Raw genomic sequence first — 22897 nt, 5'->3', positions numbered from 1 at the left:
AATGTTTTTCTTCTTGTTTTAGTCCAATGTTTGTAAATTCCATATGTTTTTTATTACTGCTAATCAGTCTTTCATACACACTCTAGATCTCTGACTGATGCTCTGATGAGGTTTCATTTCATTTAACATTCAAATTTACTTCAGCATTAACTGGGGGCTTAAAGATTGCTTGAGTTAGGTGAATCTACACATGCTTTTAATGTTAAAAATCTACAATGGTCAGCGGGATTAGCAGTGATAATTATAAATACTGCAAAAACCATTGGTACAGTTTTTAATTGCATTTTGGAAACGACTGTGTCTGGTTAGTGGCATGTTGTGAGTGCAGAGAGTCTGCATGTTTTCACTTCTCCCTGCTGAAGGTGTGTTCATCAGTTAATGAGAGAAAAACCCTGCAGACTCTTCAGCCACTGTAGCACATGACTGAGAACCACACTGTCTACACTGTATGTTACCATGTTAACATGAGATCAGATTAAATGGACTGGTAAATGGACTGTACTTATATAGCGCTTTTCTAGTCTTTTCGACCACTCAAAGCGCTTTACACTACAGATCACATTCACCCCATTCACACACATTCACACAGCACATATTCTATATATTAATGTGCTTTTTCTAAACACATTCACACACATTCACACACCGATGTGAAACACACACATCGGAGGCAATTTGGGTTCAGTATCTTGCCAAGGATACTTCGGCATGCAGACTGGAGGAGCCGGGAATCGAACCACCGACCTTCTGATTGGTGGACGACTGCTCTACCTCCTAAGCCACAGCCGCCCCCAATAAACCGGGGACCGACCTACTACTCACTTGTCAATTGAATAGCTAGAAATTGCATTTCTCTCATTAGGATGTTTGAGTTTCCAACTTTCCAACATCTCTGAATGCAGCACTCATGTAGACCCAACAGTTACTGTTTAAATCTTGAGCAGTGATGATCAGGGAGGAGTTTTCCCCAATGGATATTAGTATTTTGGAATCTAATGCCTTTCATTTGCAATTACAATACATGGTGGCAGACAAAAGGAAGCACTTCCAATCTGTTTACAGCGTTTGTCGGGGCCACATGAAATCTCAGATTGTGATTTAGTTTTTTTTTTTTTTTTTAAACCTCTGTTGAACAGACTTAACACTTATCTACCTGGATGATTCAGCATACCTCTTTTTATGGGTAAGGACTGTATGATAGACATGTAGAAAGTTTCTGTGGCGTTGTTTCTAACTTTTTACAGTGGTTACATTATTGTATTTGTAGAATTTGGTGAGCCATTTTTAATGTGTTCTTTTTTGAGTACCTGCAACATGACTGTTATATGCAGATTCAGCATTTTTGATTTCCTTTTTTAACTTTGAATGTTCAAATGACTTGTTTTGTTTAGATTTTCTTTGTAAATAGTGTGCAACATGTCATGTTTTGTTTATTTGATATGAAAAACATTTTGTCTAGGCAATTTTTGTTGAGAAATAAATCAAAAAGCATGAGAATTCTATGGTTTGGTGTTGGTGTGTGGATCTCGATGAAATATGTTGAAAAAAGTTGCTGTTTTGTTAAGAAGCATTTAATCTGAATATAATAGAAAGTATCATAATTCCTCTTGAAATGACTGTATATAAATTACTATACAGATACACACATATTCTAATCAAGTCTTTGACTTAGAAAATGAAGCATATAAAGTCCATATTACAGAAGCAAACAGATCCTCTGAGGAGAGTGCTCCATAATCCAGTGTTGTTTCTGTACAATCTTAAAAATTCAATCAACACATGGAACCATGTACACATTTGTAAAAAGATACAATCCTTTCCTGTTAGTACCCACATGTAGGCGTTCTAAGGTGCTTCAAATCCAAAACATACTGGGCTTAGGCTGTCTCATCATGGCTGACTGTTTGACTGGTTTTGGCCCCATGTGACTTTGAGCAGTGGATCAATGCTGATGACTGGATCACTGATACAGTTCCTCCCCTGTTTGTGACCCAGCTGGGCTGTGGAACACAGCTTCAATGGACATGATGTTAGCCTCATCTCATCACTTCTTCATGATAGAGGAGATATCCAGAAACATACTCTGAGAAGGACAAGAAGACACAAAACACCTCAGTAAACACCTCATTGTCAATGCTTCATTAGTTCACCAAACACCCCCCTCCCACCTAATAAGCACAAAAAGTGCAAAACACACACAAGGTGCAAATACATACATTCTTCTGGAAAACCACTACTGATGCTTATTCATGCACTTCACCATTATTTATTTATTTATTTATTTATTTTTTTTGCATCATTGTTTGTGTGGTAACACTTTAAATATGGATGTTTAAAAAAATACACACACACACACACACACACACACACACATATATATATGGCTGCTGTTATGAAGAAGAGAACTTATAGTGTTTAGTCAACATTTTAATATGTTAAATGGATGTTAAAGTGTAAACAGTGTAAATTAAGAGATAATATATAAGGTATTTCTAAAACATATTACATGAAATTAACATGAGTGCACAACTTTGGCTCTGTATATCTCAGTATTTATGACCTGCAAAATGTATATAATATAGAATATTAATATAAAATATATTAATAATATAAAACTGTACTACTTCTACTACTAATAATAATAATGATAGCAATAATAATCTCCCCAATACACCACCTCATCTTCTCTGCTGTCTCTTACCATTTCTCTCTACATCATGTTGCATGTTTTGGCCGAATTTGTTGGTTCATTTAGCAGATTAAATATTTAACTTAATTACTCCCAGTGAACTGGCTTTGTTTTTTGGTTTGATATATAGAAGATAAGGATTATTATGCTGTAGAAAACAATGGAAGATGAGACCCAGTTGGGGGAGCTGCTCCCAGATTGTCAGGTATAACCTGAGTTTAGCAACTTTCCTCTGTGATTGTGATTTGGATGCATGAGACTGTACTTGCCATTGACATTCTCCGGCCTCCAGCAGGCGGCATCATGGGCATGTCTCCCTGCAGGGAGCCTAATTCATCCGACTCCTCTGAGGTATGTAAGGACGGGCTCGTGGAGCCACTGATGGAGGACAAGCTCTCAGAGGGCGGCCTGATCATGAAGCTGGTCTTTCTGGGGTTGGGGATCAGGACCTCACTCTCCACTGACTCCCTTCGATCATCCTCATCGAGGTCTCTGATAGCGCTGGGCTTAAAGCTGCTACTGGACAGCAGAGCTTCTAAATGGCTGGGGTGAGGGTGTTCTTCCTCATGGGTGTCATCAAGACGGCTTGCTGCACTTCCTTCCACATTGGACACAGCTGAAGCCCAGGGTGGATGGTGGTCCACCATGGCTGTGTGGCCCTCTGGACCTTGGGTTTGGGGACCTTGCATTGCACAGTTCTGGCCAGACCTGGGTAGTATCCTAGGTTGGGGGCAGATATAGCTGGTCTGACTGTGTCCCAGATGAGCCAAACTGTTGTGTCTTGGTGCGTCCTGGTTGGCTTTGAGCCCAGTGCTGTAATGGTAAGGCTTCATGTCCACCTCTGGGATCACTTTGAAGGTCTGGGTCAAAGGCCCATTATGAGGTGGTAAATTGGTCATAACACAAAGGTGTGGTAAGGATGCCTTCTTCCTGGACTTGTAAATCAAACTGTCATCTTCTGTGTACCTCTCTCCATACAATGTCTGTTTGATTTTCCTGATGCCCAGGTGAGATATTTCCAGAATGTTGAGGAAAAGTGAAACACCAGCAATCACAATCATGAAGACCATGAAAATTGTCTTCTCTGTGGGCCTGGAGATGTAGCAGTCCACACTGTTGGGGCAAGGTAGCCTCTCACACTTGTAGAGTGGCTCCAGTTGGACACCGTAGAGTATATACTGGCCCAGGATAAAGCAGACCTCCACCACAGAGCGTGTAAGGATATGGATGATGTAGGTTCTCAACAGAGAGCCTCTGAGAGGAGCCTTCTTCACCTTCCTCTGCTCGTCTAGCCTCCTCAACTCCCTCTCCATGCGCTTATGGTCGTCCAGCGCTAACTCAGCCTCGTCCAGCTCCTCTTTCAACTGGGCCCGTCTGCGGTGGCGTTCCTTCTCCAATGCTCGGATGCAGTAGAGGGCATGGCCCATGTAGACCAGCGAGGGCGCAGACACAAAGATGACCTGCAAGACCCAGAAGCGAATGAGAGAGATGGGGAAGGCACGGTCATAGCAGACTGCCTTGCAGCCTGGCTGGTCAGTGTTGCAAACAAACTCAGACTGCTCATCATCCCATACGTCCTCAGCAGCTGCTCCCAGGATCAGCATGCGGAAGATGAAGAGTATGGTAAGCCAGATCTTGCCCACAATGGTGGAATGAATGTGGACCTCCTCTAGGATGCTGCCCAACAGGTTCCAGTCACCCATGGTCAGCTTCTCACCACTTCACTGCCACATGTCCTCAAACTGTGGAGACACAGCATGTATTGAAAGATTATGAGAACAAAAGCCCCTGGGCACACACAGGTAAAAGGCCCTACACTCCTTGATGGTCGTTTTGTCTTCTTATGGTCATTTTTCTTGTCTTTGAAGTCATGTGTGTCTCCGTGTGGTTATTTTGTGTCTTTTAACTGAGCTCTATGACTTCAAACAATAAACATTAATTCTCTTCATACAGAGGATTTAGCCCCTGAGCCTGTGACCCATAGGCCCACTGTGTAATCCATCCATCGCCACATGCAGCGTGTTAGCCCCAGAAAGCCAGTCTGCATATTTAATAAGGATTCCTTTAAAAATGTGAAAGGAAGGCCCCAGTTTATTACAGCTTGGGTCGTTATGCATCTGTGCTGGCCACAACCACAGCAGGAGACAGCCATGGCCTGAAACATTATGTTTTCAGTCCCATTCCTGTGAAGACAGCATCTCTGGAAGGACATCTGGTCTCTATTAACCCTCTGTACTTCTCTGTAAAATAGTGTGAGTGAGGACAGCATGTGTCTCATGCATGTCAACATAGTGACATATCAGCTTCCATTATGTCAACACATGAATTTAATATCTTTCATTAAATTCCTTTATAACCGACCAGTTGGCGGAGCCATACAACTGTGAGGGGGTAATTCTAGTATTTTTGTGACTCTGGCCATCAGTTCTATCAGTTCTGATAAAATAGCACTCAATCACTAAATTGATTTAGTGCATCCCCTGGAGGTAAAACCAAACGTAGGTAAAGCAGAAATGTCACTAACAAACTTACTGTGCGCACAACTACTGTAAGTTGAAGCAGAGGGTTAGGTTGTAAGCTGCTGCAGATGTTTATAGGAAACAGTAATTCCAGATAGATCTAGCAGGGTGATTGTACACAATCTTCTGTTTGTTGCCCTGTTTCCAAGATCCCAAGATCTACTTTGATGAGTAAAGTGTTATCACAACTGGTAGAATCAGTGCCCAAAACCAAGAAAATAAAACCAAAGTTTAAATCAAATGTCAGTTATCCTTTAAAGAATAAGGCTGGTCTTACTCTGGATTTTTAAAATCCCAGTAAATCTTTGATGACGATGATTAGATTTATTTTTAAAACATGTTCACTCATTGTCTACAACAGCTCAATGCTGTAGTTTTTAGCAAATGTTACTCAAAGAAGTGGAAATAGTGCATTTGTTGAGGACTATTTTCAGTGGCGGATTAATCCAGGTTTGGTGCTTTAGTAAATATTTCTGGCAGCAGGACAGTGTCTGTGGGACTGAGACAAAATCAAGTGTGTGTCCATTCCAAACATCACAAACAGCTATTTCATTGAGATGTTGTAGATATCGTTTAAACTGAGTTCCATGGCTAGCTGCAGAGAAATTAGAAAGCTGTTTTCTTTTTCTTTTTTCAGTTTTAAAAACGCAGAGACCACTGACATCCTGACAGGTGATGTGCTTGGTGTGCTAATCAAATCAGGTGACAAAAAGACATCACTGTCAATCATGTCAATCATGGAGACAAGCCCTGTCCTGACCCTGGTCGGACGCTAACATGAACTAACATGCTAATTCTATTCATGCCAGACTTTACATCCGACATACAAATAAAATGTACCAAGTGTGGTCTGGTTTTCTGTCTTTATACAACAATAATAACAAATAAAAAATACAACATTTACAATAACTATCCAGGCCATCTGAGAAAACTATTGCACATGAGTTATTCCTGGACCAATGTGTTGGACTTTTGGCAGCATGACATAACAGCAAATGACTGCATTCAATGAATCCACCATTTTAGTAACACTTACATATCACTGGTATGGGTTCCCTCTTTGCCTCTTGATGCATTTCATCATGTTTATATACGCATCCTAGGAATTGACAGTGCCTGTGTTGGCTACCCCATGGAGGTGTTTGGCGGTCTTCTTGTGCCGGTCCCAAACTCCAGTCCGCATCCCTTTGCTCCCCTCTGTCTTTGTTTGTCTGTGTATCTGTGTGTGCGCTGTGGCTGCCTGTGTGTTGGGAGTGCTCTCCCGTGTTACATGCTGGGTTCACAGGATGTGAGCATCGATCGCCTCCCGACGGCACAAAGCCCCCCACCCCACCCCCCTCCCACGCCAGCAGTGCCAACTGCAACCAGTACCATCAATATCACCCTCTCTGACAGAGAGAGGGTGATATTTGTTTATGGCTGGTTTTTCACATAGGACCTGCTCCTGGTGCCATCAACATAAAGATGTTAGTGAGCCTGCAGGGAGGCCTTAACATTTAAGTTCGACTCAGTTCACCAATCTAATGAGGATAATGTGGTTTAATGGATCATGTCCCACCTGCCATTCTTGCACACAGATTTTAATTTGGTAGGTTGGGTATATTCATGCATGCATGACTGCCTGGCATCCCTGCTGTGTAAATTCAATTCAACAAAGTACATACAGGGACGCTGTAAAAGTCTGAAAACTTTCATTCCCACATGAGATTCATGATGGCATTTAGAAATGACCTTTGTCATCAGTAGAAACTGTGAAAAAGCAACCAAATCATTTCAACAGTTTCATGGTCTTTTCTCTTTCTTTATTTCCAGAAATACAAAAAACACAAACCTGCCAACATGTTTAAAGCTCATTATTTGTCCTGCTGACGAGCTGTGTCTGGCTGGTTTTATCTGTACAGTTTGACTTGTACAGTGTCTCCAGTTATAACACAGGTTACCAGACACAGTGAGTAACCGCAGGTTTTGGTGATGTGCAGACAGGATGGTACCAAATCTGGCAATATGGCAGTTGCTAACTTCTGCTAACTGCAGTAATTTTTTTTTTTACCATATAAATATTGCCATGGATACAGGTACATTCATTCCACACAAACATTTCTCTACTCATGATAATAAGTTTAAGTTTAAATCCATTGTCTTGCCATGTTTACCAGTGTTGCTGAGCAAACCTTGAACAGTAGTATCAGTTCCCAAAAGTAACTTTAGTCAAATGACTATTTGTAATGTTTAATGTTTCACTTGTGGTGATGAACTCTGCAGTCCTCATCAGCTTTACTTAACTCTGTATTATCTTTCAGCTCATTGTTTTGGTCTTGCCACAACCATACTGTTCTGGTTCACTCTCACCACTTTCATAAGCAGCACACTGCCACCTGATGAACCTATCTACCTGTTCAACACCAAACAGCAGACAAACACAGCAATCAGCTGGTGAACATATTGGACTGGAGCGTTTAGCAGCCAGAGAGGTGGAGGGTGAACACACACACACACACACACACACACACACACACACACCACTGCTCCAAGAGTCTGCTTTACATAAGCGGCTGTTTGCGAACACATTCATGTTTTAATTACAGCAATTTTACAATTTAAAAAGTCAATTTTACTATTTAAAGTCCCATAACCATATTCATAACACAGGATCAATGCAGTTCATCATTTTTAAACTTTAAACAGTGTTCTCAAAGTCTTCATTTTCTACAGTACACACATTACTGAGTTGAAAAAGTAGTTTAGACCAGAATGCATTGCTGTATGTCAAAAACAATGACATGACATAAGTGTGAGTTTTTAGCATATTGAATGCTGACACTATCCTGCTCAGGGAGGCCCACATACCCCCTCCCTCAGTGTTCAGAGTAAAGCAATAGTACATATTACTGGCTTGATTTGAGAGCCCTGGTGCTTGGCTACATAAAATGACCAGCTGTGCCTGCAGGGCCTTTAATTAGGTTTCCATCGCGCTCTGACAGAGTCAATGTAGCATTGATTTGATTTTCCCTTCAGAAGCTGCTGCTTTGGTCGCTGAGGCCAAATGCCAGATGTCACACCAGGATCATTGGGTTACACAACCAGTGGCTGCTTCATCACGAGCTCCGCCCATCATGCTGACTGACAGCTGAGTGGTGAGGGCGGGACTTAGTCCAATCTGTCTGTTGTTTGACATCAGGCCTTAACTAAATTCACCCACGTGCTGGCCTTGATATCCTCATGAGGACTTTCAATTAACTTAGTGACCCTAACTCACCAAGAAACTGATGCTGGAATGTAACTCTGTACATTTAGGCCAGGTGTATCGCTGTAGATCCCACCCACCCAGGCAACAAACTGTTTGTACCGCCTCCTTCTGGGAAATAGTACAGAAACATAAAAACACATATCACCCCACTGAAAGACAGCTTCTTCCCCAGAGCTGTGAAATCCGTCTCTCCCCTGCACACACACACACACACACACACAGACCACCAGATCCCCCCAGGCTCACACACACTCACTCATCAGGCCTTAAAGAAAGACTGGAACTTGCACTGTGCCACACAGTGCACATATTATTCTATTTTTATATTGTACATATCATTTTTATCTTATTTTGTTCTATTCTATTTTATTATTCTTTTGCACATATGTATAGTGTGTTTATAGTGTGTTTATAGTTGGTTTTTTGTGTTTTCTAGTATTGATTGTTTGTAACCATAACAATGAAGGTGGGGTACACCTGCAGATGTATGGGTGCTGTCTCAGGTGACAGTCCTATGGGTCGTATTGGAGAGTCAGGACAGGTTGGCAGGCTAGTTGGAGCACACAATACCTTTAAAATGCAGATACACTCTGCATTCTGAGATGTGAATACTCAGATAAACTCTCAGCTTTCCTGTCCATATAAACTAGTTATTATTATAGTATATAGTTTATAGGAATCAAATACTTGAAAAGAAACTGTTTGCTGTGGGGCTACGTCCATACTACATATCCAGATCAGTTCTCACACACCATCTTGGCTGTTGTTTACACCCATCCCTCAGTTTACCCGACATCATCCACTGTGTTACCAAGAGACTCCACACCAGCACACCAGTGCTCTCTCCATGACCTCCAGGGACTTCAGCAAGACAAGACTCTCCCCACTTTGACTCAGTTAAGTCAAACGTCTGATTGAAGCTGTACACCTAACCTGTTCTGTAGCACCAGCATTCATAGAAGATCCAGTGGAACTCAACAGAGAGAAGGTCTCTGAGGAGGTCAAAAGATCTAAGTAACACATTCATTTGATGGAATAGGCAGATGTAATTATAGATGGATCTGCTCCTGTCCTGTGATATTTTAAGCTTATTGACTTACACATTCACACAGACTGTGATTTTTTTGCCAGCTGTTCTTCCTGCATTTGGCAGCTGTAACTGTGATGCTTTTAGCCTGGATTATGTGTTTAACTTCTTAGAATTTGTCTAATATTATAGTTTGCTCTTCATTTGTAAAATAAAGCTGCTCTGCTGCCACTATCTTGTCCATGTTTGGTGATTGGTCATTTACTGCCAACACATAACTACTGTTGTGTGACTGCGTAGTGTGACTGTGGTTATTGAATGAAAAGACATTGTGGGTATACTGAATATGCTTCGTAGCACAGGCCACAGATCTAACAAACAGATATATATATAAAATGCAAGAAACAAAGAAACACACACAAATGATTTCAGTTCATTACAGTGTATTATACCAACAGTTCCACCTTTCTCAGTTTATATGAACTATTTACAAGAGTTCTCTTTTGAACTGAGCCTCGTCAGAATCCCACAACAAAAACAGACACCAGGTTTGAACACAAAAAGAACTCATCCCTCTTTCTTACAAACACCTGGGTAACTTTGACTGGTTTGTTCTTGCATCAAGCTCTTGTGAATGGGTGGCAGGGATGACAAACAGCAGATTTTTTGACCTGTTGCCACTACTTAGTGATCATTCCTGCCTGGACTGGCCTCTCCTGTGGGCCAGTAAATATGCACCATGTTTAGTTTAAAATCCAACATGTTATGGGAGTGTGTGAAGCCTCAGTTATACTCACTTGTGGACATGTACATAGACAGCTGTGGACACCACGGATGTGCAGCTGCTTTCATTTATACTCTGCTTGGAGAATGAATTAAATCGAAATGGTGACCTCCAGGCAGAAGGAAAACGAGCTGCTTCATCAACTGTATTAGTTCAAAAACATGAAAAAAAAATAAATAAAATAAAAAAATAAAAACCTTGGAGAGCAAGAAAGAGTAGTGTGTGAATGGAGGGTAATTCAGAGAACTCAGATTAAATCAGTTCCCTCCACATGATCTTTTTTTCTGTGTGGTTCCTGTGGTTTCCATAAAAGACTTTGTAAGACATTTATCTCAGGTTTATTTATGTGATGTTTATGTGTGTAGTTTCAGGTCTCCACCTATGATAACAGTTTCCTCCTCTCTGTATTTTACATCACTTTATTACAATAAGTCAATTAAATAGTAAAAAAACTGTTTAATACTTAAAAGACAAGCGTTTACTCAGGAAATAACTGTCCCTTACAATAAGTAATCAATACTGTTTGCTGTATGTTTATTATGTGTAAACTGTATATACAGTATGTATTACTGTATCTATTGTTTGTTTATTAGGTTGTCTTTTTCTCATTTACACCATTTGTCTATTGATTCTCTGTCAGTCTGCTCTCAGGGCATGTCAGCTCTCTGCATTCTCATTGGTCTTCAGCCTGTGAAGCTCCTCCTCCAGCATGCCGATTCGCTGCAGCAGCTCCTTCCTGTCCTGCCGGGCTCTGTCTTCTGTCTGCTGCTCCACCTCCACGAGCTTCCTCTCGTACCAACGCTCCAACTGAGTCGTCACCGTCTCAAAGAAACGCTGAGTCACCTGGTGGGAAAGCAACAGCACCTCTGAAGTGGTTGGAAGTTTTAAAATCAGCTTGAATTCAGTTTTTTTTTTTTTCCCCACAAGCAGTTATATTCTTAAAAGAGAAAGACAAGGATAAAGATTGATATCAGTTTATGTGCTAGGACACAGCCAGGAGGCATTTAGCCTAGCTGGAACACCTGGCCTGGTTCTGCCCAAGTTCAAAAATACACCCACCAAACCATGATCCCAGATATTATATTATCTACCCATTACTACACTCACCTCCACAGCATGCAGGTTCTTCCTCTCCTGGCTGAATGTGGGCTCAGTGGGGCGGTTGATGAAGAACTCCAGCGTTCTGGTGCTGTCGGTGTGGATCTCTGCGTACCTGTGGGCACTCAGCAGCTCTCCAAAGTGTTTCCCACGTTGCCTGCCATAGCTGTTTTCCTCATGTGGGATCAGTCTAGGTCCCTGGTTGCTGATACTGGACTGGCTGCTGCTGCTTGAGAGGCCCTCCCCGTGCAGCGGCACAACTGCTGCTATGGGACTGTCCTGCAGTCCTGGAGGTTGCCAGAGGGGGTCAGCAGAGCCCAGCGGGAGGCCTGAAGCGTGGTCGGCAGGCAGAGGAAACAGGGCTGTGTTCTCATAATCATCTGATGCGAGTGGGGCCAGAGAAAATATGAATTATCCACACAAAATGAATAGAGAAGCTGTTCAAATAACCACCAGATATAAATGAGCACATTCATTCAACAGCTGAGATCTCAGATATGTAAAAGTTGCTTTCAACAAAGATGTAATCATTGTGTCTTGATTCATGTAAAAACTTAATTTCTGGCTCAGTGCAGCTGAGGGTGAGGTGTCCTCCTGCTGTGTCAGTCATCTCTCTACTGTGTGCTCTGATAAAAACTTGCAGACTTGGTATTTTACATAGAATTTTGACAACAAGAAATTCTATGACATTTAGACGTTCAGTTTCAGTCAAGTTTCTGATTCTGCATTTTTTTTTAAATTAAATGATTCACATCATAACCAATTTAAAGTTTAATGACTGACACCTTTTTTTAATCCATCAGTTTATGACAAATGGTCAATAATACTGTTCTGGAGTTGTGAGAACTGTATGTTATATTTCTGTTGGATCTCATTGGTTACTTTACTCCTCTCTGCTGTCAAAACAGTACTGCAGCTGCGGTGATAACAGCCATAAATTACTGCTTAATACTGATTTAAAATTGTCTCAATTAATTACACTGTAAAGGATTTTCTTGGACATACCTGGTGACCTGTCCGCTCTCATTTCAAAGTATGTCCTCCTCCCTGTCTGCTCCTGCTCTAGGCTTCCCAGACTGTAAGCAGATTTGGATGGCAGGATGTTGACGTAGTTAGCCAGTGAGGTGCTGCTGTCTGCAGATACCACAGACAGCAGGGGGAGTGATTCCAGATCAGCATCTGCCACAGACTGTTCCACAGACGGTGAGGGGAGGAGTTTGTAATACTGGGCTTTGGCTGTGTGGACATCCACATCCTTTAAGCGAGACATACACCATCTCTTCAGTTCATGACTCACTGCTGCCTGCTTGAGATAAAAAAAAAAAAAAAGCTGTTATACGATCAAAGCTTTCCTTCATTAGCTCTTAGCAGAGCCATTAGTTCTCTATAGTATGCCAAACACGACAAACATCCTTGGGAGATCCTCTCCCTGCATGGAAACATCCAGTCAGCAGTAAGGGTGAAGTGATACCTGTGTCCTCAGAGCTTCCTCTCTGTGCTGAGCAGCTCTCTGCTCAATCATGTACAACATCTTCTTCCTCTCTGCTTCTGCTCTTTCCTGATTCAGCATGTTCAACACTTTAATCTGCCAAAACCAAAGAGCAGAAAAATCTGTAGAAACCAATATGTAATCATTTTTGGACATTTCTGGCATGAAATCAGTCAGATATTAATTCCACCTGAAAAAAAAAAAAAGATTCAGTTTTGTCTACATACAGTGAATCTTTGGTGTTTGATGTGCTGAAACTGTATTTACCAGAAGTATTTAACAGTAATGTTGATTCAGTCTTTGCAGTGACACTGGTGTGAACGTATGGAAGCAGTTGACAGTGTTGCTGCTGTGTCTCAGCACAATGCTTAGACACAGATTCCACAAGCATGTCTAAAAACCCTTTGGTCCTCATTGAAAAGTATCAATTAAATTACTGATAAAACAGGCGTTGGCTTCAAACTTTGAAAACAAACAGAACAATTAATGTAAGACACTGAAGGTGTAAACGTCATTTGCAGCCATGATCTGTGTTGAGTTGAAGCAGACCTGGTGCCTGTTCCTTTGGTCCATTTTGTCCATTCTCCTGTTGACCTGCTCCTCGATGGCCAGAATGTGCAGCCTCATCTCCTCCTGTGTGGCTTTCAGTTGACCCTCCAGCTTCTTCAGTAGGTGCTTACAGTGGCATCCATTGGTTGGTGCCTAAAGAGAATGGTCACAAGTCACGTCTGCTCAAAGCTCTGTGGTTTTGAGAAGTTCCATGACTGTTGTTCCCTGTCTGTGCTCCAGAACCCTTTCATTTATAAATCAAACTCTGAGCGTACCCACTGCTTTTCAGAAAAATGGTTATGTCTGTAGTTTTATTAATGTTATACATCAATAACCTGTCTAATGTTGCCGTCCTTGTCACGATACAGTGTGTAGAGCTGATAGGTTTTTAAATCCTGAGTAGAACTGTCTTCACCATCATCACAGAGCGGATCCCTCGCAGTGTGGAAGTCATTCTTGCCTCTTCTCAGATCGTCCTCATCCAAAGCCTTCAAAGGAGTAAAAGCATGTTGTTACTAAAACTTACCAAATGTACTTAACTGTTAGGTGTGGCTTTGCTTTGTTAGTGGACACAGACACAGGGTCAGGGGGAAAGGTAATGGAAGTGAGGAGGGAGATGGTGAAGGCTGGCTGGTGATCTGCATGTGAGTGACAGCACAGAGACACATTAGGAAAAGTACTAGAGAGACACTAGAAATAACTCAGATCAGTAAATGGCAATGAGCTGGTGAAGAGCCGGGGTTCTTATACTGCAGGTAATGATTAATGGAGAGCAGCTCAACCAAATTCTCCAGAAAATAAAATATAAAGTGGAATAAAATAGTTGCCAAGCAGCTGATCTATCAATGAGCCACTGATGTTGAAGCATTAATGAAACAGACAGCCTATCAGTGCACTAAGAACTGCTGTATAACTCAGTGCTGTCTTTGTGAGAGCTGAGCACTCTGGTCCTGGTGTTTTGGTAGTTGACCCACCTGCTTCTTGACTCTTCTCCTCTTGCAGGGGCTGTAGGGGCTGCTGAGGGTGGCTGGCTTCTGGTGGTAATGCTGTTGCTGCTGCTGCTGCTGCTGCTGCTGCTGTCGTCGCTGATGACCCACCTTAACAGCAGGTCTGCTCTCCGTTTGTTCACTGCCTTGAAATTCCTCCACCACTGAGCTGCTGTCCTCCTCAGGACACACAGACGCAGGTTTTATTTCATTCCAGTTCAAAATCAAATGAAACAATGACAACAAATGCTGAGATTTGGAAAATTTGACTTGACGTGACTCATTCATTGTAACAATTCTCTCAATAACTCATGAGACCCGTCCTCTTGTCTCCACAAGCTGTAAAGACTCCGATTTTTATCTTTGTTTCTTACTTTGTTGGGCAGCATTTCTACTCTGGTGACAGACTGGGTCCTGCGCTCGGCTATCAGTCTTTCTCTTTGTTTCCTTATTGTTCTTCCTCGCATGAAGCGGTGTACCTGAAGACAATGATTACTGATAATAAGCCTACAACTACACAAGATAGTTGCTAATGCTAATAATAATATCTGGATTCAAATGATCTATTGATATTAAGATTATGAGCTAATAAAATGAAGCTGGGGTTGATACTGAGGACACCAACCTGAGGAGCTCTGGCCAGGAGAAGTGCCACATCTTTATGATTGTTGTCTCTGGCTTTGTCAAGTGCTGTTTTCCCTGCCTGGAGGGAAACCGTCACATACACAAGAAAACACACTGACACCTCATGACCAATAGAAACAGGCCAGTGTGTCTGACCTTGAGATGGCGTGGATCAGGGTTTGATGATTGTTGGACAGATGTTGTGAGGTGCGTCTTGTCACAGTGCAGCGATGTGTTTTTACATAATTACTACAAAAATCATCGACAGGTAACAGCTGTTTTGACTTTTGGCTTCAGTTGTAGATGTCAGAAGCATCAATGCTCTGAACGGTCTGTCAGACACAAACTAACAAAACCTTTAATCAACATGACTTTGAGACTGTGAAAGCTGTGAGCAGACATTTTTAGGGCTGTTTGTTTTAACTGAATTTTCTTATGATATCAAATAATCTTTCCATAGAAAGTTTGCCAGTATTTATTTGGGTAACACTTTGTATTAGGGTACACTTCTTCACTATTAACCAGCTATCATATTAAGATCATAATTACTTACTACACAGCAATATTACCAGTGTTAAATTAACACAACCATCCAGGTTACCAGTTAACCTAATGCATATGTGTGGACTGTGGGAGGAAGCTGGAGTACCCAGACAGAACCCACACGGGGACAAGGAGAACATGCAAACTCCACACAGAAAAGTCCTGGAAGAACTGGGGCTCAAACCAGAAGTTCTCTTGCTGTGAGGTAACAGTGCTAACCACTGCACCATGGTGCCGCCCGTGTGGCCATACCTGCTACGACCAAAATCCACATCCACACACTTTCAGGAATTTACTCTAGAGGTGTTAGTTTTAATAAATCAAGTGTTAAAATAACACTGACCACAATTAATGTCAGTTAACACTGAAATTAGTTAATGGCTTAGCAGCTGTAGAATATGATCATGCAGAGTAAGGGATTAATAAGTGCTTATTAATGACTAATAAAGGGCCAATATGATTGCTAATAAGCAACTAGTTGATGGAGAATAAGGGTAGCCCAATATAAAGTGTTACCTTTAGTTGTTATAAGTGCAGCCTGAGCAGGGCCTCAGACTACTCATAATGGTATTGCTCTGAGCACTGTTTGTTACCATGTCTTAGATACAGTGATAAATAAACAGGAGTGGACAGATAATGATTTGATATTTGCAGATATGAGGATAAGGATTCTTCTGTGTTTAACTTGTAAAAATGGAACTCACATTGTTTCTGATTTTCCCATCAGTCCCTGCCTCCAGTAAGAGCTGAACTGTCTTCTTATGATTCAGAGCAGCAGCCACATGGAGAGCTGTGTCCCCTCCCTGCAGAAAAAACAAACACACCAATGAGGACATGTTGTGGCACTTGTGTATTTGGCAGGTCACAAATGTGTAAACAGATTTATTATCTGCCACAATATCTGATGTAGTACAATGCAGTAAAGTCACTTGTAGTGACTCCAGCATTGTTGTTTGTTGAGTTCAGTGTTTGAGTGAATCAGTGTGTACATTAATGTGTGTGTATATCATGTTGGTCAGTGACATGCTGTACCTGGTTTCTTTCTGTCACAGAGCACAGTGAACTCAGCAGGATTTTTACCAGGGTGTGGTTGTTGTAGCGAGCAGCCACATGTAAACAGGTGTCACCCACCTGGAACCAGAGCAGACAGTTTAATCTTTATTCATCAGTCCACGGTACAGTACCTCAACGGTTTCATAGTAACCAGGTGAAAAGTCAGATATATTTTTATTTTTATATATATTTTTCAGGTAATACACATTTGTTCTCTGAGAGGAGTGCAGTGCATTGTGGGATACTGGGCAACTCACATTGTTCTTGGTGTCCGGTGTGGATCCTCCAAGCAGCAGAAGGTGAGCGGTCTGAGCATGTGCATTCTGACAGGCCAGGTGAAGAGCTGTGTTTCCTGCCTGAGTCAACAGAATACAGTTACTACAGAGTAAAGGCAGCTCTGCTGTGAGTGTTCACTTTAACTTATTGGACAGTATCATCTATAACGTGAGTTTGCAACACCACAACTCTAAATGGGAAAAATTCAATATTCAGATTTTATCTAAGAGTTTGACAGTCCACAGAGCCTTTCTTGTCAAATTATAATGCACATGTAAGCAACTATAAAACATGCACTGTCAGTTAGTGCTGGAGTGAGAGCTGGAAATCACTTTGCTGATTTGATGTACACCGATCAGCCACAACATTAAAACCACTTGCATAATATTGCATAGGTCCCTCTTGTGTCACTAAAACAGCTCTGACCCATCAGGACATGGAAACAGGACCTCTGAGGGTGTCCTGTGGTGTCAGCAGATCCTTTTAGTCCTGTGGGTGGAGCCTCCAACATCTGGCTTGTTGTGGTCCATCCCACAGATGTTCAATCAGATTTGGATCTGGGGGATTTGGAGGCCAGGTCAACACCTTGGGCTCTTTGTCGAGTTCCTTGAGCCATTTCTGAGCAGTTTTTGTGGTGTGGTTGGAGCACCGTCCTGCTGGGGGAGGCCCCTGACGTCAGGGAGTGTGTTCGCTATGGGGTGGGGGTGTGCTTGGTCTACAGCAAAGTTAAATTAGGTGGCATGTATCAAAGTAACATCCAGATGAATGTCAGGCTCCAAAGAGATGGTGAAAGTTATTCACTTCACCTCAGTGGTTATAATGTTGTGGCTGCATCACTGTTGAAATGAACTTCATTATGTATATCAGTAAAACATCGCCATTTGAATGCACCTCAGTATACATGTCAGTAAATGAATGGATTACTGTTGATACAGCCATGAGGTTCCGTCAGTGCTGCTTCAGTCTGCTGCCAGTCCAAGCTGTCACACCTTCCCATACAAGCACTGTACATAAAGTTATTCTATCTGCAGCCTGTTACTAAGATCGAGTTGTCAGACTATCATTGAGCCTGTGGCTTTTGCAGTGTTTTAATGTGCTTGTAAAAGGAAGATACTTTGTTTTGTTACGTATAAAACATATTATTATCATTGGAATTATCCTACCTTGTTCCTGACGTGTACATCAGCTCCTGCTTTGACCAGCAGTTTGACACACTGAGAGAATCCATGCCAAGACACCTCATGCAGCGCAGTGTTACCATCCTCAAACAGATATTGGACAGAATACTCCCGTTACATCATTTAGTCAACCACACACACTGAGAGTGATGCATGAGTGAATTTTCCTGCAGGTGTGTGAATGAGTTTTAACATTATGAGTGTGTCCGGCACTCACTCTGTCCTGCAGGTCGACAGCACAGCCTCCCTGAACCAGAGCAGCCATGGCATCGCTGTTCCCCACCGTGGCAGCTCGGTGCAGGGCTGTGTGGTGACCTGGGCCCCGGTGTGATGGAGCTGGGACGTGGACCACTGCCTGTTCATTCATCACTGCTAACACACACACACACAGTCATACACACACAGGCCCATGTACACATCTGTATATGTGTGCATGCATGTACATAAACAGACTTTACAACAAATTTACATTCATCTACAGTGTATCACACAGTCTACCATTAAAGCAGCAGAAGGCATAACTAGGGTTACAAAGGGCATAAAATTTCTGGTAAATTTCCGGAAACTTTCCATGGGAAATTAAGCCAGGGAATTTTGGAAATATTACACATGGAAAACTTGACTGAAAACAGAAGGCAGAAGAAAACTTTAGGGAGCTATTTCTTTGTTTAAGTTTTCGTTTAACTTTATAAGACATGCTGCTGAGCCTGGGAGCTCCCTGCACTTTCTGTTAGAATTTTAAAACAAAGAGGTCTATTGTCTAAGATAAAAAAAAAAAAAACCTTTAACATGTTGCAAATCTGAAATTTTAAGTAAGTTTAATAAACATATGCTTAAAGGCATTTAAACGTGTGTTGGAGTTTGTATTATTCAAAATTTTGACACCAATATTTTCACTTTTACTGCAAATATCGGTTATCGGCCTGCTTGACTACTAATAATCAGTATTGGTATTGGCCCTGAAAAAACCATATCGGTCTATCACTAGTACAGACCATCTTCCTCTAGTGTGGCACTGGATTTGTTTTTTGTTTTTGTTTTTGTTTTTGTTTTTGTTTTCCACTTTTAAAACTGCATGTTTTCTTATCTTTAAGGGTTTGGAGGGGGCTGGATCCTACCCCAGCTGATACTGGGTGACAGTCAGGGTACACCCTGGACAGATCACCAGTCTATCAAAGGGCTGACATGTAGAGACAAACAACCATTCACACTCACAGACAATTTAGAGTCACCAATGAACCTGCATGTGTTTAGACTGTGGGAGGAAGACACACACAGTGAAAACCCTTTTAACTGTGAGGTCACAGTGCTAACCACTGCACCACTGTGCCACCCTTATTCTATAGATGATAAAGGTAATTTATTTTAATTACACATGTTGATGTAGACTTGGATGTGTTTCTGACCACCTGAGGTCCAGTATTTACTTTTTTTTTCTTCATTTGGTCCTGAGAAAAATTCCTGGCTCCTGAGCTTCTGAATCCACCATGTTCACCAGCTGATGAAAACATATGTACCATTTTTATTTACTGTGTATTTTAACCAAACATAATGTGAATGGGCCCTTTTGTGTTTTTTTTTTCAGTCAAGCAAATGAAATTCAAGCCATGAATTTCAGGTACTGTTGAACTCGTACCTATCATGTGGTTGGCTCATGCTCTAAGTACCACTGACCTGATTTCTCCCGCTGGCTGTCCTGCTCCTTTAATGTTAAGCATCTGACCAAATGACAAAGGATTTGATGTCAGTGCTGCAGAGCTGGTAGTCAGATTATTCTCTATGGCAAGGGTCAACCTTTAATCTTTGTTGGTGATTATAAACAGTCATGTGTACATACAACACTAAAACTCTTGGGCTCATCATTCACCCACATTCTGTTTTCTGCACTAATCCTGTATCACATATAAGTATTGTCATTTTCCTGTATGAATTATATTTTTATCCCAAGTAACAAAGGTTTGGTCTGTGTATTTGTAATTACACTTATACTGTAAACTGTATGATATTCTCTGTTTTATATCATTGCTCTTCTGTTTGACTGGTTATTGAACTTTTAGAGCCTGTGACTGATTTGTATAATGTATTTTATATATTTTACATACAGGTTTATTACATTTTTAAAAATGTTTTTTGTGTCAAGGGCTTGGCGAATCCAGAGCCCAGTTGTATTAAATATGTTGTGATGTGGTGTGCTCATGGCTCTTTAAAATTTCTAGTGAAGTAGGAAATTTTCTTAACTTTTCTAAGAAGTCTCCCAGAAAAGAATCATTGCATGTACTGGTGCTAATTATAGGGGAAAAGACAGTTTTCAACTGGTGCAACTAATTCATTCCATTTCATTGCTATGTGACTTGGAGAATCATTTGCCTAACAGGTTTGCACTGTAAATATACAGCCAAGTTTACAATGATGATAATAATGGATAAATTCCTTCACAGAAACTCATGTTTCCCTTTAATTAATACCAAATGAGTTCTTTCTAGGAAGCAAATTTCTTATTTCTAAACTTAATTAAATCAGTAAATGAACATTTTAAATCATTCCCACTATAGAATTTACATTATGATCCAATAAAAATAAATGAAAATATACAGCAGGGTTTCATAACTTTACAGTTAACATATTTATATGATGCATAATGTATGTGAACTGTCTGTCAGAGCTCAATGTAAGGAAGCAGTTTTACAGGGAGTTGTGGGTTGAAACTTTTCCTTGATGAACAACAGTCCGCGCAGTGACCTGGAGTCTCAGGCATCATGGTGAGACTGTCAGGTCTCTCAGGGAGGAGAGAAGGGTCGGTGTGTGAGCGGTGTGTGTGTTAGAGCACTCTATACAAAGAACAAACGCTGTATGAATGTACGTGTGTGAATGGGTGAATGTGAATGTGATCAGTAGTGTAAAATGTTTTGAGTGGTTGACAGGAGTAAAAAAGCACTGTGCTGTTGTAATATGGCAGCAGGAGCTACAGATGTAAATGCTGCAGCAAGGTTCTCAATGTTTGTCAAGAAATTACTCCAGTCATCTCTACATTTCTGTTCATGTAAAGGTTAACCAACAAAGATACAGAGAGTAAATATGACAGCTGGAGAGTTGGTAGCAGGTGTATTTTCCAAAGCTCCAAAGCATGGCTTTTACTGTCAAAGGTTTGTTGTTGTTACTGTGCACACACTCTATGTTCTATGTCCAGAACTGGCTGAAGTGGACTCTGGACAGCTGGATATACAAAGTACAGCTCCCTGACAGCAGAGACCAGCATTTTGCACCCTGTGCCCTGTGTGTGGTTAGCTTTGTCAGTGTTGGTTAAATACTGAAAAAGTCAAGTGTCCTAGTTTGTATTTCCAGTCACTTTTCACTTCCAGAAGAAGGAGACCACCATCTTCTGCTAACCTAAACCTAGTGCTGTGAGTGCTTTACCAGAAGCATGAAAAACTTAAAACTTAAGTTTCTACAAGTTTCTACAAGTGTATATTTTAGGAAAACAAATGAAATGCGTTGTCAGGTATGTTCAGTATGAATATTTTATAACTTTACTTTCATTAAGTGTGGGAATGTGTTAGAGTGCTCTATACATAGACCAAGCCCTGTATGAATGTATGTGTGGATGCCACCTGTAGTTTAAAAGTGCTTTGAGTGGTCAGCATGACTCTAAGAGCTCTATATAAGTGCAGTTCATTATAGCATTTCCTCATCATGCTGATCAAAGACTAATAACATATATATATACATATATATATATATATATATATATATACTATTCCTGAATCACCTTGAATAAAATTTTAACTGCAAAGAGGAAAAGAGTGGAATCAGGGATGTCTAATTAAAGGCTAACAAATGATCTAATACACTTCATACATACAGTACACTTTATGTACTGTATGTATAAAAATCAGTTCAGGAGGACTCAAAAGAGAAGTGTTTGCTACTGTTAAGAAATATCTTTTCAGTGTGATTATTGGTATTTCCACATCAGGCTGGCTGTTGTTAAAAGCTTTGTTTGTTCAGTTATAGATTCTGACAGAAAAGAAGAGCATTGCCTGGTGCCATGTGTTTTGCCTTACCCTCCATAGAGCCTGCAGACCTCTGTTACTCTCTGTCGTAGCAAAAAGGAGCATCCATGCAAAATCCAAACGAACAAGCCCTTCAAAGAGTTGCTCGCTGTGTTTGTGGTGCGTAAGAGGATGATGCTGCTGCAGCAACAGCAGGTCGGCTACTCAGCATGTGAATATGTGCAGAGAGGATGCCAGCTGTTCCAGTGCACTACAGCTTAAAGAGAGAGAGAGAGAGAGAGAGAGAGAGAGAGAGAGAGAGAGAATGGGAATAGTACATATATCAACAATAATACCTGTTAGCCTCCATCTACACACGCACTGTCATGTAAAAAGGTTTAAGGCCAGTTCATCTGTGATGTGAAATTACAACAGTGTGTCTCTCTCTCTCTCTCACACACACACACTGTATTAGCACAGGCCTGCATGTCTTTGGGGAATCTTTCTGAAATACATTCCATGGGGATTAGGATCAGGACACATAGATGAAATCTCTGATGTTCCCTGCTTTGCTGAGAAAGAAATTGAAATTCAAGTCAGATCATAACATAATGACAGCTGGGTTACATATTGTGTAGTTCTTATCAAACATGAAAATCCACTGATCAGACCTCAGAGATCATCAGAGGCTTTATTACCTGACAAACTGTTACACATGTTATGTCTGTTTCACAAAGCAGCTGATGACATCTTACAGTCAAGTCTGGTTTGTATCATGACTTAGTATTACAGACCACTGATATCAGGCATATTCACTTGAGGAAAACCAACACGTAAAGACAAAAT

The 22897-nt window shown here is 41.2% G+C and overlaps 2 protein-coding genes across 3 annotated transcripts; both read right to left on the bottom strand.

The window, feature by feature from the left end:
• Positions 1 to 1930: 1930 nt before the first annotated feature.
• LOC108897884 (gap junction alpha-10 protein-like) lies at positions 1931 to 4392 on the bottom strand. The gene is made up of 2 exons (XM_018697685.2): positions 2959 to 4392; positions 1931 to 2083 (listed from the first exon to the last, which is right to left on the bottom strand). Exons 1-2 carry the CDS (start codon positions 4390 to 4392, stop codon positions 2045 to 2047), a joined length of 1473 nt encoding a protein of 490 aa, XP_018553201.1. The 3' UTR covers positions 1931 to 2044.
• Positions 4393 to 9908: 5516 nt separating this feature from the next.
• ankrd6a (ankyrin repeat domain 6a) lies at positions 9909 to 22326 on the bottom strand. 2 transcript variants are annotated; one of them, XM_018697680.2, is made up of 15 exons: positions 22124 to 22326; positions 18280 to 18431; positions 18048 to 18146; positions 16866 to 16964; positions 16588 to 16686; positions 16260 to 16358; positions 15014 to 15091; positions 14763 to 14867; positions 14377 to 14565; positions 13738 to 13890; positions 13403 to 13555; positions 12836 to 12949; positions 12370 to 12670; positions 11374 to 11744; positions 9909 to 11109 (listed from the first exon to the last, which is right to left on the bottom strand). In XM_018697680.2, exons 1-15 carry the CDS (start codon positions 22128 to 22130, stop codon positions 10924 to 10926), a joined length of 2205 nt encoding a protein of 734 aa, XP_018553196.1. In that variant the 5' UTR covers positions 22131 to 22326; the 3' UTR covers positions 9909 to 10923. The 2 variants fall into 2 exon arrangements, with proteins under 2 accessions (XP_018553196.1, XP_050934221.1); XM_051078264.1 differs by having other exon boundaries at positions 12370 to 12667.
• Positions 22327 to 22897: the final 571 nt, after the last annotated feature.

The sequence above is a fragment of the Lates calcarifer genome, linkage group LG19 (assembly GCF_001640805.2).
Source record: "Lates calcarifer isolate ASB-BC8 linkage group LG19, TLL_Latcal_v3, whole genome shotgun sequence".
Taxonomy (NCBI): Eukaryota; Metazoa; Chordata; class Actinopteri; family Centropomidae; genus Lates; species Lates calcarifer.
The sequence above is the reverse complement of the archived record's forward strand: the minus strand, read 5'-3'. Positions and strand labels throughout refer to the sequence as shown.